The sequence below is a fragment of the Malaclemys terrapin genome, chromosome 3 (assembly GCF_027887155.1).
Source record: "Malaclemys terrapin pileata isolate rMalTer1 chromosome 3, rMalTer1.hap1, whole genome shotgun sequence".
NCBI classification, from domain to species: domain Eukaryota; kingdom Metazoa; phylum Chordata; order Testudines; family Emydidae; genus Malaclemys; species Malaclemys terrapin.
Genome location: NC_071507.1, coordinates 204217766 through 204230576, shown reverse-complemented (window position 1 = coordinate 204230576; position 12811 = coordinate 204217766). Strand labels below are relative to the sequence as shown.

Genomic DNA, 12811 nt, shown 5'->3' with positions numbered 1-12811 from the left:
CCCCATTTGTCAGTGGGGTTAATATTACTTACCCGAGATGCTTGTTAAAGAGCTTTACATTCCTCAGATGAAAAGTGCTTCATTACTGTAATGCGTAGGCATAATGTTCGTGTGCTACCACTGCCATCTAAAGGAAGGCATCGGAACTATGTGTGTCATAGGCACTATAGCGCTAACAGCTAATGGAGAGTCTCTTCGAGTGGCAGGGGATTGGGTTTCTGGGGTAGGAGCATCTGAGTTCTGTCCCCACTGCTGCCATGAAGTTCCCAGGGTCTGTGGAGTGCAGCCCAGTGACAACCGTGAAGTCCTAGGTGGGTGTGAATTTATTCCAAGATTGTGTTCTTACTCCCTTAGGGCTGTCACTTCAACTCCTTGCATGGGGATCATCTCCGGTAGTCACCATTAACACCAGCCGGGATTGCCCATGTCAGTAGCTTCCTACTGTGAGAAGAACGGGCCCCTTAAATGACTTATTCATTGACACTTGAACGAAAAGCTCTATTGCCAGCTAAGGCATTCCTAACAGGGCCGGCTCCAGGCACCAGCCCACCAAGCTTGTGCTTGGGGCGGCACCTGGAGGGGGGCGGCGCGGCGCTCTGGCCCCCGGGCAGAGTGGGGCCATGGCCGGGCTCGCCGCCCTCCCCCCGGCGCTCTGGCCGCCCTCCCCCCCGGCCGCCGGGGGGAAAGCAGCGAGCCCTGGCTGGGGCTCGCCGCCCTCTCGCCGCCCTGCCCCCTGCGCTCTGGCCGCCGGGGGGAGAGCGGAGCCCCCGCTGGGGCTCACCGCCCTCCTCCCAGGGCTCCAGCCGCCCTCCCCCCCCACGCCCTCCCCCCGGGGCTCCAGCCGCCCTCCCCCCCCCCCCCCCCGGGGGGGGGAGGGGGGGCAGCCGGCAGCTTTTTTGCCTGGGGCGGCAAAAAAGCCAGAGCTGGCCCTGATTCCTAAAGAAATAACATCAACTCGGCAAAAAATATAAATGCATTGGGCTAAACGGCAGCCTTTCGTTTTGCACCTGCAACTAAGCTGGCGGTGCAATTAATTTCCAGTGGAAATGATGACAGCATTTCGATGTCTAACGTCTGGACTCTGCCCACAAAGCATTTAGACTGCTGGCTCCCGGATTGGTGGGCACAACTGGGTAGTTCGCATGTAGATAACCTCTCATTTACATGCCCCACTTTATGCTGGGTACAGAATTGTAGGGTGGATTGAGGACCAGTATCAAGTCCATTTGTAGAAGCTGGATTTTTCTTTAGCAATTTCTAACGCGTTCGGCCTCGTCTACACAGGAAATTCCACCATGATTTCTAAACCAATGTAGTTAAACTGGTTCCAACCCCGGCGTGGCCACTCTTAGTTCAGTTTAAGAGTCTTATTTCAGTCAAGTGTAAATCTGTTCTCAATCAACTTCAGTTAAACCGAAAAAGCCACTGTATGCCATGCCCACGTGGTGTGGCACTCTGCCCCCTCTGGTGGTGGCTCAAGCAGTCGAGTCTCATACGTCGAGATCCCAGGAGTTGGATCCCCACTGTTGGATGCTGCACCCAGGAGTGTTAATATTACACCGATCTTAAACTGAAATAAGACTGTCCACATGGGAGTGTGTACCAGTTTAGTTGTATCGGTTTAAATGCACACCTTAAGCTACCTGTCCTTATAGACAAGCCGTAAAGCAATGGATTCCAGGCTGCAGCCGGTGGGACGCTTGTCGGTACTCTGCAAAGGGTTGGCAGGTCACATGGTGCTGGATCATTCTTCTGGTGTCCAGCTCCTCATCCCGTTGAACCCTCCCCTCATATCCTTCTGCAGCTGGTGCAGAGGCGTCACATGATCACGAATGGGGAGGGAGGTATCCGCGTGACCGCCTCCCCGTTAAGTGAGGGTTCCCACTCTGGCAAAGTTTAACCCTCGAGCCAAAGCTCCCTGGGGTCTGATTTTCCATAACGGCATTGTTGTAGTGGTCATAGGGTGATCAGATGTCCCGATTTTATAGGGAGAGTCCCGATTTTTGGGTCCTTTTCTTATATAGGATCCTATTACCCCCCACCCACGTCCCGATTTTTCACACTTCCTGTCTGGTCACTCTAAGTGGTCACCAGTCTTACCATGGGTCTCTTGAGGTGCCAAGCGTTCCCAGGAGGCTAGCGACACAGGCGTGCTAGCAGCAGACAGGTTAAAAAGACACAACAGAAGTAAGAGGGGGAGATGTAGGTTGCCTTATAGACTGACCCAAACCTGACGATGTCTGTGTGATCTTCTAAAGCTGCTTTTTGAGAACAAACCTCTCGGCTTTTTCCCCTCCCCACATCCCCTAAAAACTAAAAAAAGAATGTCATGGTCCAGCAGCATGGCTCCCTGAGCAACCCTACATAAATTCACCTGCCTGTCTGCAGATCTGAGTGAGCAATAAAACCTGTCTGCAACGCCCGGCTCAGGTGAGCAGCCCTACAGAAACACACCTGTCTGCAACGCCCGGCGCAGGTGAGCAGCCCTACATAAACACACCTGTCTGCAATGCCCGGCACAGGTGAGCAGCCCTACGTAAACACACCTGTCTGCAACGCCCGGCTCAGGTTGAGTAACCCTAGGAAAAAAGAAGAACAGGAGTACTTGTGGCACCTTAGAGACTAACAAATTTATTAGAGCATAAGCTTTCGTGGACTACAGCCCACTTCTTCGGATGCATAAAGGAAAAAAACCTGTTTGCAGAGCTCTACCCGCATGAGCAACCCTACAATAACAAACCACATATTTTAAACAAATAAATGCATTTTATTGAGGCAATCTTTTCAAGCTTTTAGCAAGACTCCAGCATTACAAACAGTATTACCAATTCTTTGACCATTGGGGGAAATATAGACCGACACAGCGTCTTTTTCATGACAAGTACACTTGAAAGAAGATCCAGGTCCCTGTTTAAGGTGGGCTATGCATTATTCAGTGCATACACAGTGGAATGAAGTACACACGCAATTCATATTTAATGGGCGACATGGCATCTTAAATGAATACACAACAGCTGAACGCTGGTATCTCTGAGCTCACTCGACATGGAATCTTGGGGGCGAAGCGGCAAAGGGTCCCTTGGACATGACACTAGTAGACCTCTCCGATAGAGGAAGAGTCTCCCACCAAATGGACAGCATTGGTCAATTGGACAGGTGGGCTTGCCTTCTTCTAAAGCATCAGCTACTAGGCATGTCACCAGGCTGGAGGGATGGATGGTCTGGGGCATCTCCTGGGTTATGAGACAAGGGCTCATGCAGGATCTCCCCGTTGCTATGGCTGGATGGTGCTGGCCAAACAAGCAAATTTTGTCAGGTGGTTTGGTCAAACCATCTCCACCATCTTCAATGCTCATGAACAGTTCAATTAGTGACCTGCGATTGGTCACGTGGTATTATTTCTATTCTCTGATTGGATAACTGAAACTTTTAAAAATGTGAGACTAGCCCATAAAGGCTTCTCCTGCTCCGACCTGGCTACGTGAATGTGTTCACACAGGACCACAGCGACTGGTGCGAAGAGCAGCCCGTCTCCAAACCCTTAGGCAAACTATGGTGTTTCCACGGATGTGCGTGCAGAGGTAATAGCAAAGGGGTTGGAAGAGATCGGCAGAAGGTCCCAGATGAGCCTGGATCCGAAGTCACTGAGGTCTGGTTTACTCTACACTACAGGGCAGCTTACGTCCACCTGACTATGGACATGTCTACACTTAAATTTGGCTCCCGCTGATGTAACTGCCCCACTGCGGCGACTTAATAACTCCGCCTCCCGAGCAGTGTAGCGTCACCGGTGATGTAGTTAGGTCAACGCAGTGCAGACACTGGCCTCTGGGAGCCATCCCACAATGCCCCATGCTGACAGCACAGCGAGCGCTCCTGGTGAGGACGTCCACGCCGATACAAGGAGCGAAGCGTAGACGCGCAGGAGCGATATAATGACTGGGGCGGCTGCATGGAGGGGTGTCGTGTAGACATGGCCTGAGGGGCAAGTGATGGATGATCTGAGAGTTGGGCAGAAGCAGTGTCTCATTGCAGAGCCGAGCGGGGCTGGTGATGGGAAGGACGAAGGGCCCGCTGGTTTGGGAGTTGGGTTGACTCAGGCTCCGTTCCATGCTCTGCTGGACGTTCCCTGAGCGACCACAGCCAAGACATGCAGGGTCTGTCTCCGCTGCGAAACCCCCCCGCGACAGCGAGTCGGAGAGCCCAGGTCTACAGTCCTGCACTACGGTGCTAAAACAGCTGTGCGATGTGCCCAGCGAGGAGGGTGGAGCTCAGGGCCTGAGCTCCAGCCCGCATGGGAACACCCACACTGCTGGTTTTAGCGCCGTAGCGCTAGCCTGAGTCTGTAGACCCTGATTCACTGCCGCCGGGGATTTTTCTTTTTTTGCAGTGTCGACATAACCTTAGTCTCTCTCTGCCTTAGTTTCCCATCTGGACAGCGGGGTAACAGCCCCACTGTGCCTCACAAGGGTGCCGTGAGGATAAATACAGTGGAGACTGTCAGGTGCTCAGATACTATGGTGCAGGGGACCAGGTAAATACATTAGCTAGCCAGTGTGGGGACCAATCTGAAGCCCAATGAGCTGTTCTCCTTCCTCTGTGAAACAATGGTGACAGATCATTGCCCTGCTACTGAACGATGCCCCGAGGCTCACAAGGAAGAGATTGTAATTAATGGCAGTGTTCTCACCGGCCCCAGCTAGCCGAGCTCTGTGCAATTATTTCTGACAAGCCCTCCAAATACATTGTCTGTAGCTCTGGGATAGCAGGAGGGTCTTTATCCGCTCTGCAGAGCCGAGCTGAGAGCAAGGGAGAGCGTAGCGCAGGCCTGCACAACCTGTGGCCCAGGGGCCGCATGCGGCCCGCGTGGGCTCTTTGTGCGGCCCGCGGGGGGTGAGTAGGTGGTCAAAAACGCAAAGCTGGAAGCAACAGCATCAAACGGAGCAGCATCAAATAAACGGAACCGATGCCGATACAGGGGCACCGGAGCGGGGAGTGTGAGGGCACCGTGGCTGGCCCACTTTTAAAAGCGGGAGCACTGGGCCTTCCCCCTTTTTACGTGAGGGCAAGCGACGGGGGAAGGGGCAGAGAGGAGCAAGCAGGGGGCGGGGTCTAGAGGGGAAGAGGTGGCATGGGAGCAGGGCGTAGGGGCCAGGGGCAGAGTGAGGGGAGGGGCTTAGGGAGAAGAGGGGACGGGAGGACAGTTTGGGCACCAGTGGCCCCACACATACTTTTAGGGACCTTCTGCCACTCCTGCCGAGACAGCGCAGGGGGATTTGACGCTGAGCGTTGTATTCGTTTCCCCATGTCATCTGACAGACATGGCCGGGGGTTAATTTACTTGCCAATGATGCCGGAGTCCCATGCTGCTGCGCTGGCAAAGTGCAGAGCCGAGGGGCCTCGCTGCAGGACGAGGGGCCGGTTTGCCACAGCATCTGACCGCCGGGGTGTAATTCTGCACCGCGGCCACTGACTCCAGGGGGCGCGTTGACTGTCCAAGCCCGTCCGCACGCTGCAGCGAACCCCCGTGATGCCGACCGCAGAGGAAAGGAGGAGCGAGATGACGCACCTGGGAGCTGGGCTGAGAGCCGTGGTCCTCAGGCCTCCGCTCCGGCTTGAGCTCCCTTCGCTAGCGGGAGTTGGAGCCGTTCTGTGAGCTCAGCCACTAGATGGCGCTCAGATACACCAGTACGTTTCCTACGGGCCTATAGGAATGAGAGATGGAAAACGGTCCCAGCGGGTCCCATCTCTCCCCAGCCCTGGTGACCAATCCAGGGTGAAGGACATAAATCCACACCATGTAGAGGTCAAGCATAGGAGTTTATTACACACAACGCTGGCGGAGTGTCACCTGGCTAATTAGGCTCAGAGACACTGTCATAGATTCATAGATTCTAGGACTGGAAGGGACCTCGAGAGGTCATCGAGTCCAATTCCCTGCCCGCATGTCAATCAATTGATTACAATGGAATATATAGATTTTCCCTGGGCGGGGGAAAGTGACGGGGTAGGCAGTTCCACACGCCAGGATAGGTTTTGCAGCAAGACAAGATAGCACGTTAGCCAATGGTTAACAGGTTACATAATGTCTCCGCCCATGGTCTCAAGTTAGCAAATTAACATTTAATTAATACTTTGATAAAATGTTATTAGTATAAAATAGATATGTCGAATTCTGATTTGGGGTCCATAGGAATGGGTAGCTCCTCTGGTTGTCCAGCAGATAAATTCCTGGGGGTTAAAACAAAGTGTCAGATGCTACCGGTGTGGTGCTCTGCTTTTCCTATGTTGATATCACTCGGCTGCGTGCCTGTGTTCCCTCTGTGTGCTGTCCCAGCTCTGCAGATAGCTGACACAGCAAACCCGACGAGAACCCCCAAGAACCACAGAGTCTAGTAAGGTACGAAGGCACCTCGGCCAGGTTTATTGCGACCCTGACACAATTGCAGTTCCCCTTAGATTACTTAGTCTACCGGGCATACTACGAGAAAGTGCCTCTTGGCAATGGACTCAGCTCAGTCAGTGGCCGGACTTTCCACTGCCCCCTCGGCCGGACAAAGACACCACCCCAGGGATACATTTTTATACACAGGTACAAACAAGTTATACATCACTCCTGACGTATTGAGGTGCAACCCCTCCACGCAGCAAGGTACATCCCTTCTACGCAGTAAGGTGCCGCCTCTCACCTTGTACATGTTGGTTCGATCAAAACAACTCTATCCATCATTTTACCCTTTTGCCCCTGTCATTGGGATGGGTCGGCCTGTTCCATGTTATCTGTGGAATGTTCCGGTATAGTGTGTGTTCTGATATCTGGTGTCCAGTACCTGTTAGGTATGTCTCTTCTTGCAGCATCAGCCCTTTCCTCGCCGGCTTCTGTGAGCAGGGCCTGCCTCTGGCTCACAGCTTCACTTTGCTTTATGTTAGCGAAGTCATGACCATTACTTTAGTTCAGGCCTTAGGCCTCACACTGGGCCTCTGATACCAAGGTTTATATCTCAGGGCCTCCTCTTACTACACAAAGAAACAGTGAAAGTATATGGCAATAAAGATTGTCTCCTCTGTGTCTTCAGGCAGGCATTGGTCCCTGGGCAGGGGAGGTGGGAGGATGCCATATTTTATATTGACATGTGCCAACTTTTCATAAACTCAAGGTTGGATCTGTGGGAAGAATGTCTCCCTACAGAAGAAACGAACACAATAGGAACAGGGATTCTTTGTTCAATCTGCAACTTTGACTAAGACACAATTATTTAGTTCTTAGCTCCAACCCCTGGCAATTTGCTGACTAGTTTTATTTTAGCAAAACAGGATTATTTGTTTACCCCAGCTTGCTTTTAGCTGATCACTATTTGCTAGACCTCTGGTCTCTTGACCATACTCTGGACTTTGGGTCTGGAAAAGAGCTGGCACAATCCATATACCAGGTTGTTATATAAAATGCACATGGATTTTAACCCTTCACAAGGCTGATTTTTCCTGGCAGTTCCCTAACTCCTCGGACCCTGCGCTAGCCGCTAGGCCGTGCTTCCTCCAAGCTCCTGCCTTCCTGGGTAATTTCAGGGAGGTTTCCAGCACCCTGTGCCTTCTGCTTGTGTCTGTAATGGGGTGTCCCAGCCATGGGCGCCAGGCTGGGGACAGCACCGGCGGCAGGGAGCATGCTGGGCTCTCCACCTTTTGAAAGTCTCCCCCGGAGCTCAGCAAATATATACCAAGGTGGCAATGGAAGTGAAGCCTCTGATGATAAAGACACCGCCCCTCCCCCCAGCTCCCATGGCAGCTGGGCAGGGGAGTTCCCTTCCCTTCGATGGCCGCGTTGGGCTGGCGGGGATTCACCGCCTCTCTCTAGGGCCAGCCTGTGGTTCCTCACGCCTTCTCCTATTTGTTTCCTAGACTCATCGGCACGTTCCGGATGGTGCTGCAGAAGGTGGTGGAGGAAGGCCAGCTGGAGGTGACGGACACTTTAATAGACGACAATAACTCCGCCATTCGGGTAGGTGACACACAACAGCGGCCGCTTTCTGCCTTTCTGTCCTCCAGCAATGTGCGCTGGAGGCACCACTGCCCCCTGCTGGGGGGAATGGCAGAGCTCCGTGAGTGCACGTGAGACTGTCGCCCTCTAGTGTCCACCCACGCACCAGAATCTCCAAACCGTGGCAGCCTTTCCCCGTCAATCCTTGTTGATTTCTCGTGAAGGCTCATCCAGGATCAAGAGGTATGAAACATTGGATGTGTGTCTGCACCTTGAGCTGGCAGTGGGATTCCCAGCTTGAGGAGACACATCTGTGCTAGCGCTGATCATGGTAGCAAGATGAAAACCGAGAGGAATTACACCCCAGCTTGAAGTGCAGACATACCCCATTCTGAGGTACTTTCAGACAATGCGTAAAACCTGGTCCCGTGGCTTTGTCAGAGCCCTGAGCTCGACGTTGCCACAGGGCATGGCAGAATAGGTCTGCAGGGAGCTAATGTGGCCTGTCAAATGCACATTGGCGCACCATGCTACCAGAAAGAAGCAGAGCAGAGCAGAGCACACCATTGCTGACAGACTAGAAGCCTGGGAATAAGGACGTGTAGACCCTACTCTGTCCCAGCTCTACAGTCGACCGTGTGCCCTCAGCAATGATGAAACTTCCCACTGGTCCATACCATGTAGGTATGAAAACCATGTTTTAATGACTTAGGGCCTGATCCAAAGCCCACTGAAGTCAGTGGGAAAAACTCCTACTGCCTTTGGGTCAGCCCTTGTGTTTTTAACCTGGCACTATTAAAATACATTTGTCAAACTGAATCAACAGCTGTTCCCTGCTGGGATGAGGCTACATGACACGCTTTGAAGTTAAGCGACTTCTGCATCGGTGGCACGGGAGTCTTCCATTTGGGGAGGCTTACACACGAGTGCTGGCAGCTCCCTAGAAGTGCGGGGGGACCCACTGGCACGTGGACTATGGCCCCGCCCCAACTCTGCCTCTTCCCCCGAGACCCCTCCCACTCTTCTCCACCTCACCCCTCTGCCACTCGCTCCTCTCCACCTCTTCCCCCAAGGCCCGGCCATCCACCCGCCCACTCCTCTGTGTGGTGGTCATGGGGGCTTAGGGGGAAGAGGCGGAGCAAGGGCAGGGCCTTGGGGGAGGAAGCAGAGAGGGGGCGGGGCCTCAGGGCAGAGCGTGGACTGGGTCACAGTCTGGGCACCAGTGGCCCCCCACTTCTAGGGAGCTTCGCTTCCGGCACTCCAAAGGCGGCAAGCTGACGCGCCTCCAAAGGGAGGTGACCTGTGCCACATCCGCGGCATTTGCCCTCCTGCATGGCCAGCCTTTTGGGGGGAGGCTTAGCCTCCCCAGGCCTCTTATACACACCGCCCATCACATTCGGAATTAGTTCCATGCAGAAAGGCTGGCATTTTGAAAAACAGGTGTACATAATTTCCAGATAAATTTAAAAACATAGGGGGAAAGTGCTTCCGGTGTGCCAGCTGCTAGCAAACATGAGGACTAGGAGACTAGGAAGGTGATTTCACCTCTGTGTGCGGCAAGGGTGAGAGCGATGCTGGAATACTGCCAGGGGTGGCTCTAGCTTTTTTGCCGCCCCAAGCACGGCAGGCAGGCAGGCTGCCTTCGGGGGTGTCACAGAGTATTGGGGGACTCAGGGCCCTGCACCCCCGGCTTCCTGCGATTCACCATGACTCTCAGCCAGCCAGTAAAGCAGAAGGTTTATTTGGATGACAGGAATACAGTCCAAGACAGGTCTTGCAGGCACAGACAACAGGGCCCCCCTCAGTTAGGTCCAGCTTGGGGTCCCAGGGCATGCCAGCCCACCCCCCTTGGGGGGGGTCAGAGCCATCCCTGCCTCCCAGCCATCTCTCCAGCCTGCTTCCCACACTCTCCTTCAGCCACCCCTCCCACAGCCTTTGTTCAGTTTCACGGGCCCCGGAGTCACCTGACCTCCAACCCCCTCCTGGGTTCTCATGTTACAAGCTCAGGTATGTTCCCTCGGGCCAACTCCCATCCCCCGATGCAGACCATCCTAGCCACACTCGCCTGTCAGCATTCACACACCCCAGCAAGAACAGTCCCAGTTCGTCACATCTCTCCCCCCTTCGAGACCGAACTGAGCAGGGTCACTTTAGCCAGTGACCTGGGGAAGTTCGAACCTACCCCCGTTCCCATGGATGCCCCCGCATCCCTCCAGTTCCTTGGTGGGAATTACACCAGGCCCCTTCAATTTCACGCCCCCCCTTAGGTCGGGGGTGCTTGATGGCACTCGCAGTTTGCATGTGGGAAGGTTTATGCGGCCTGTGCCCTTTTCCCACCCCAATACCCCTGGGGTTCCAACTGGGCTGGGGTCTTCTCCCAGCGCTCCAGTCTGGAGGTCTGTGCTTTGGGCTCTCTTGGTTCAGAGCCGCCCTTTTAACCTTGGCCACCCTCCGGAAAGGCTCCTCTATGCTGGGCAAGGGTCCTAAAGCTGTTTTCCCCTTGTCCCAGGCCTTCCTCCCCCTCTGACAGGGGTCACAGGATCCGCAGTACTGTCGGACAGTAACAAAGACCCCAGGCCAGTAAAAGCTCCGTAGCAGCCTCTGCTGGGTACGCCAGGTTCCCTGGTGCCCTGAGAGGGGAATGTCATGGGCCCGGCACAGCAGCTGGCGGCGATACTTCTGGGGTACCACCAGCTGCCTCCTGATCCCCCCGACTCCATTTTCCCTGGGGGAGCCCATTCTCGGTACAGGAACCCCTTCTCCCACAGGAACCTTTTCCGGCCACCTCGTCCCATGGTCTGTACCGCATTGAGGTCGGCCAGGTCCCTTATCTTCCGCAAGGAGGGATCTCTCTGCAACTCGGCCTGGAACTCAGCAGCTGGGACAGGGATGGCCACCTGCTCTTTCTCGCCCGCTGGGTCTGAAGCTGCAGCCTCCCTGAGCCGTGTCCCTGGGCGTTCCCTCCCCACCAGGTTAGGGTCCTGCGCCTCAGGCAAGGCACCTCCCCCAAGACCAGAGCGCAGGGCCCCTCGCCGGCTCTGACTGCGGGTCACAACCAGTGCCTTTTGGGGGTTGCTTGGCCAGTTCTCCAGGTCCCCCCCCATCAATACCTCAGTGGGCAAATACGGGTGTACCCCCACATCCTTGGGGCCCTCCTTGGCCCCCCACTTCAGGTGTACCCTTGCCACGGGCACTTTGACTGGTGTTCCGCCCACCCCCGTCAGGGTCAGGTAGGAGTTGGGCACCACCTGATCTGGGGCCACCACCTCAGGCCGGGCCAGCGTCACCTCTGCGCCCGTATCCCAGTATCCATTGACCTTCCTCCCATCCACCTCCAGGGGAACAAGGTACTCTCTCCGGAGGGACAGCCCCGCGCCCACCGTATAAACCAAAAACCCTGAGTCTGGGGCATCCAGCCCCCTAGAGGAGCTGGCCTGGGGCCCTTCTCTCTCTTGAGCAGTTGATAAGCTGCCAGCCCCTCTTGCGTGAGAAGCCTGCCCCTCGTCCGTCTGGGCCTCTACCAAGTTAACCCTATGCGGGTTCGGTCTGCTCAGTCTGTCCTTGAGCTTGGGGCACTGGGCCCGAACGTGGCCTCTTCGGCCGCAGTAATAGCAACTCATGTCCTGTGGGTCCCCTCGAGCCGGTCGGTTGTCCCTGACGCTGGGCATTCCCCGTGGGAGGGGATTCCCCATATTCCCCCTTTGGGAGGTCCCAGGGTGACTCTCTCTCTGCATCGCGGCGGGCCTGTTCCTTTGGGGCTCCTCCCTGCCACCCCCTGACCGGCTCTTTACAAACTCATCAGCCAGCTGCCCGGCGTGTCGCGGGTTCTCTGGCTTTCTGTCCACCAACCACAGCCTCAGGTCGGATGGGCACCGCTCATACAGTTGCTCCAGTACCAGCAGTTTAATCAGGTCCTCCTTCGTCTGGGCCCCATCAGCCCACTTGCTGGCGTATCCTTCCATGCGGACGGCTAGTTGCAGATATGAGATCTCAGGGGTTTTATCTTGACTCCGGAACCTTTCCCGGTACATCTCAGGAGTCAGCCCAAACTCACGTAGCAGGGCCTTTTTGAATAGTTCGTAGTCCCCTTTCTCTGCCTCTCCCAGTTGGCGGTACAATGCCACGGCTTTGGGGTCCAGTAAGGGGGTAAGGACCCGGAGTCTGTCCGCGGGATCAACCCGGTGCAGCTCGCAGGCCGTCTCAAAGGCCTCCAGGAAGTCATCCATGTCCTCCCCCTCCTTGTATGGGGCCATGATGCACTTATCAAAGCTCCGTGCAGTCCCGGGTCCCCCCTCACTCACCGCAGCCGGGGGTTCGCTGCCCTTCAATCTCGCCAGTTCCAGGTCATGCTGACGCTGTCTCTCATTCTCCTGTCTCTGTCTCTCTTCATGCTGACGCTGTCTCTCATTCTCCTGTCTCTGTCTCTCTTTCTCCTCCCGTTCATGCTGTCTCTGTTGTTCACGATCCTCCAGCTCTCTCAGTTTTAGCTCTTTCTCCCATTCCAGCCAATTCCGCTCCACGGATGCCGAACGTCGCCGGGAGGATCCTCTGCTGGCCGGCGGGCTTCGCCGGGAGGGTCCCCTGCTGGCCGGGGGGGCCACGGCGCCTTCGGTATTTGCTGGGCTCCTCCCCACCCTTCCCCTAGGCATAGGAAGGAGGGGTCTCGGGAAGCCCTCAGTAGCCGGCTGACCACTCCCAGCTGGGACAGACACTGGTGCCTGCGCTGCATTTGCCAGGCTGCTTCCCTGAGACACAGGGATCAGTTCATTCGCGCGATCTTCCTCCTCCAGCCGGGCAATGAGCTGTTCTTTGGTGAGCCTCCCAATGCACAGCCCC

General features: G+C 55.4%; 1 protein-coding gene across 2 annotated transcripts in view; it reads left to right on the top strand.

The window, feature by feature from the left end:
- OTOF (otoferlin) overlaps positions 1-12811 on the top strand; it is a 202241-nt gene that overhangs the window by 84269 nt on the left and 105161 nt on the right. For both annotated transcript variants that reach the window (XM_054024575.1, XM_054024576.1), the window contains exon 4: positions 7897-7996. In XM_054024575.1, the coding sequence (XP_053880550.1) occupies positions 7897-7996 (100 nt within the window). The remainder of the gene's footprint in view (positions 1-7896; positions 7997-12811) is intronic.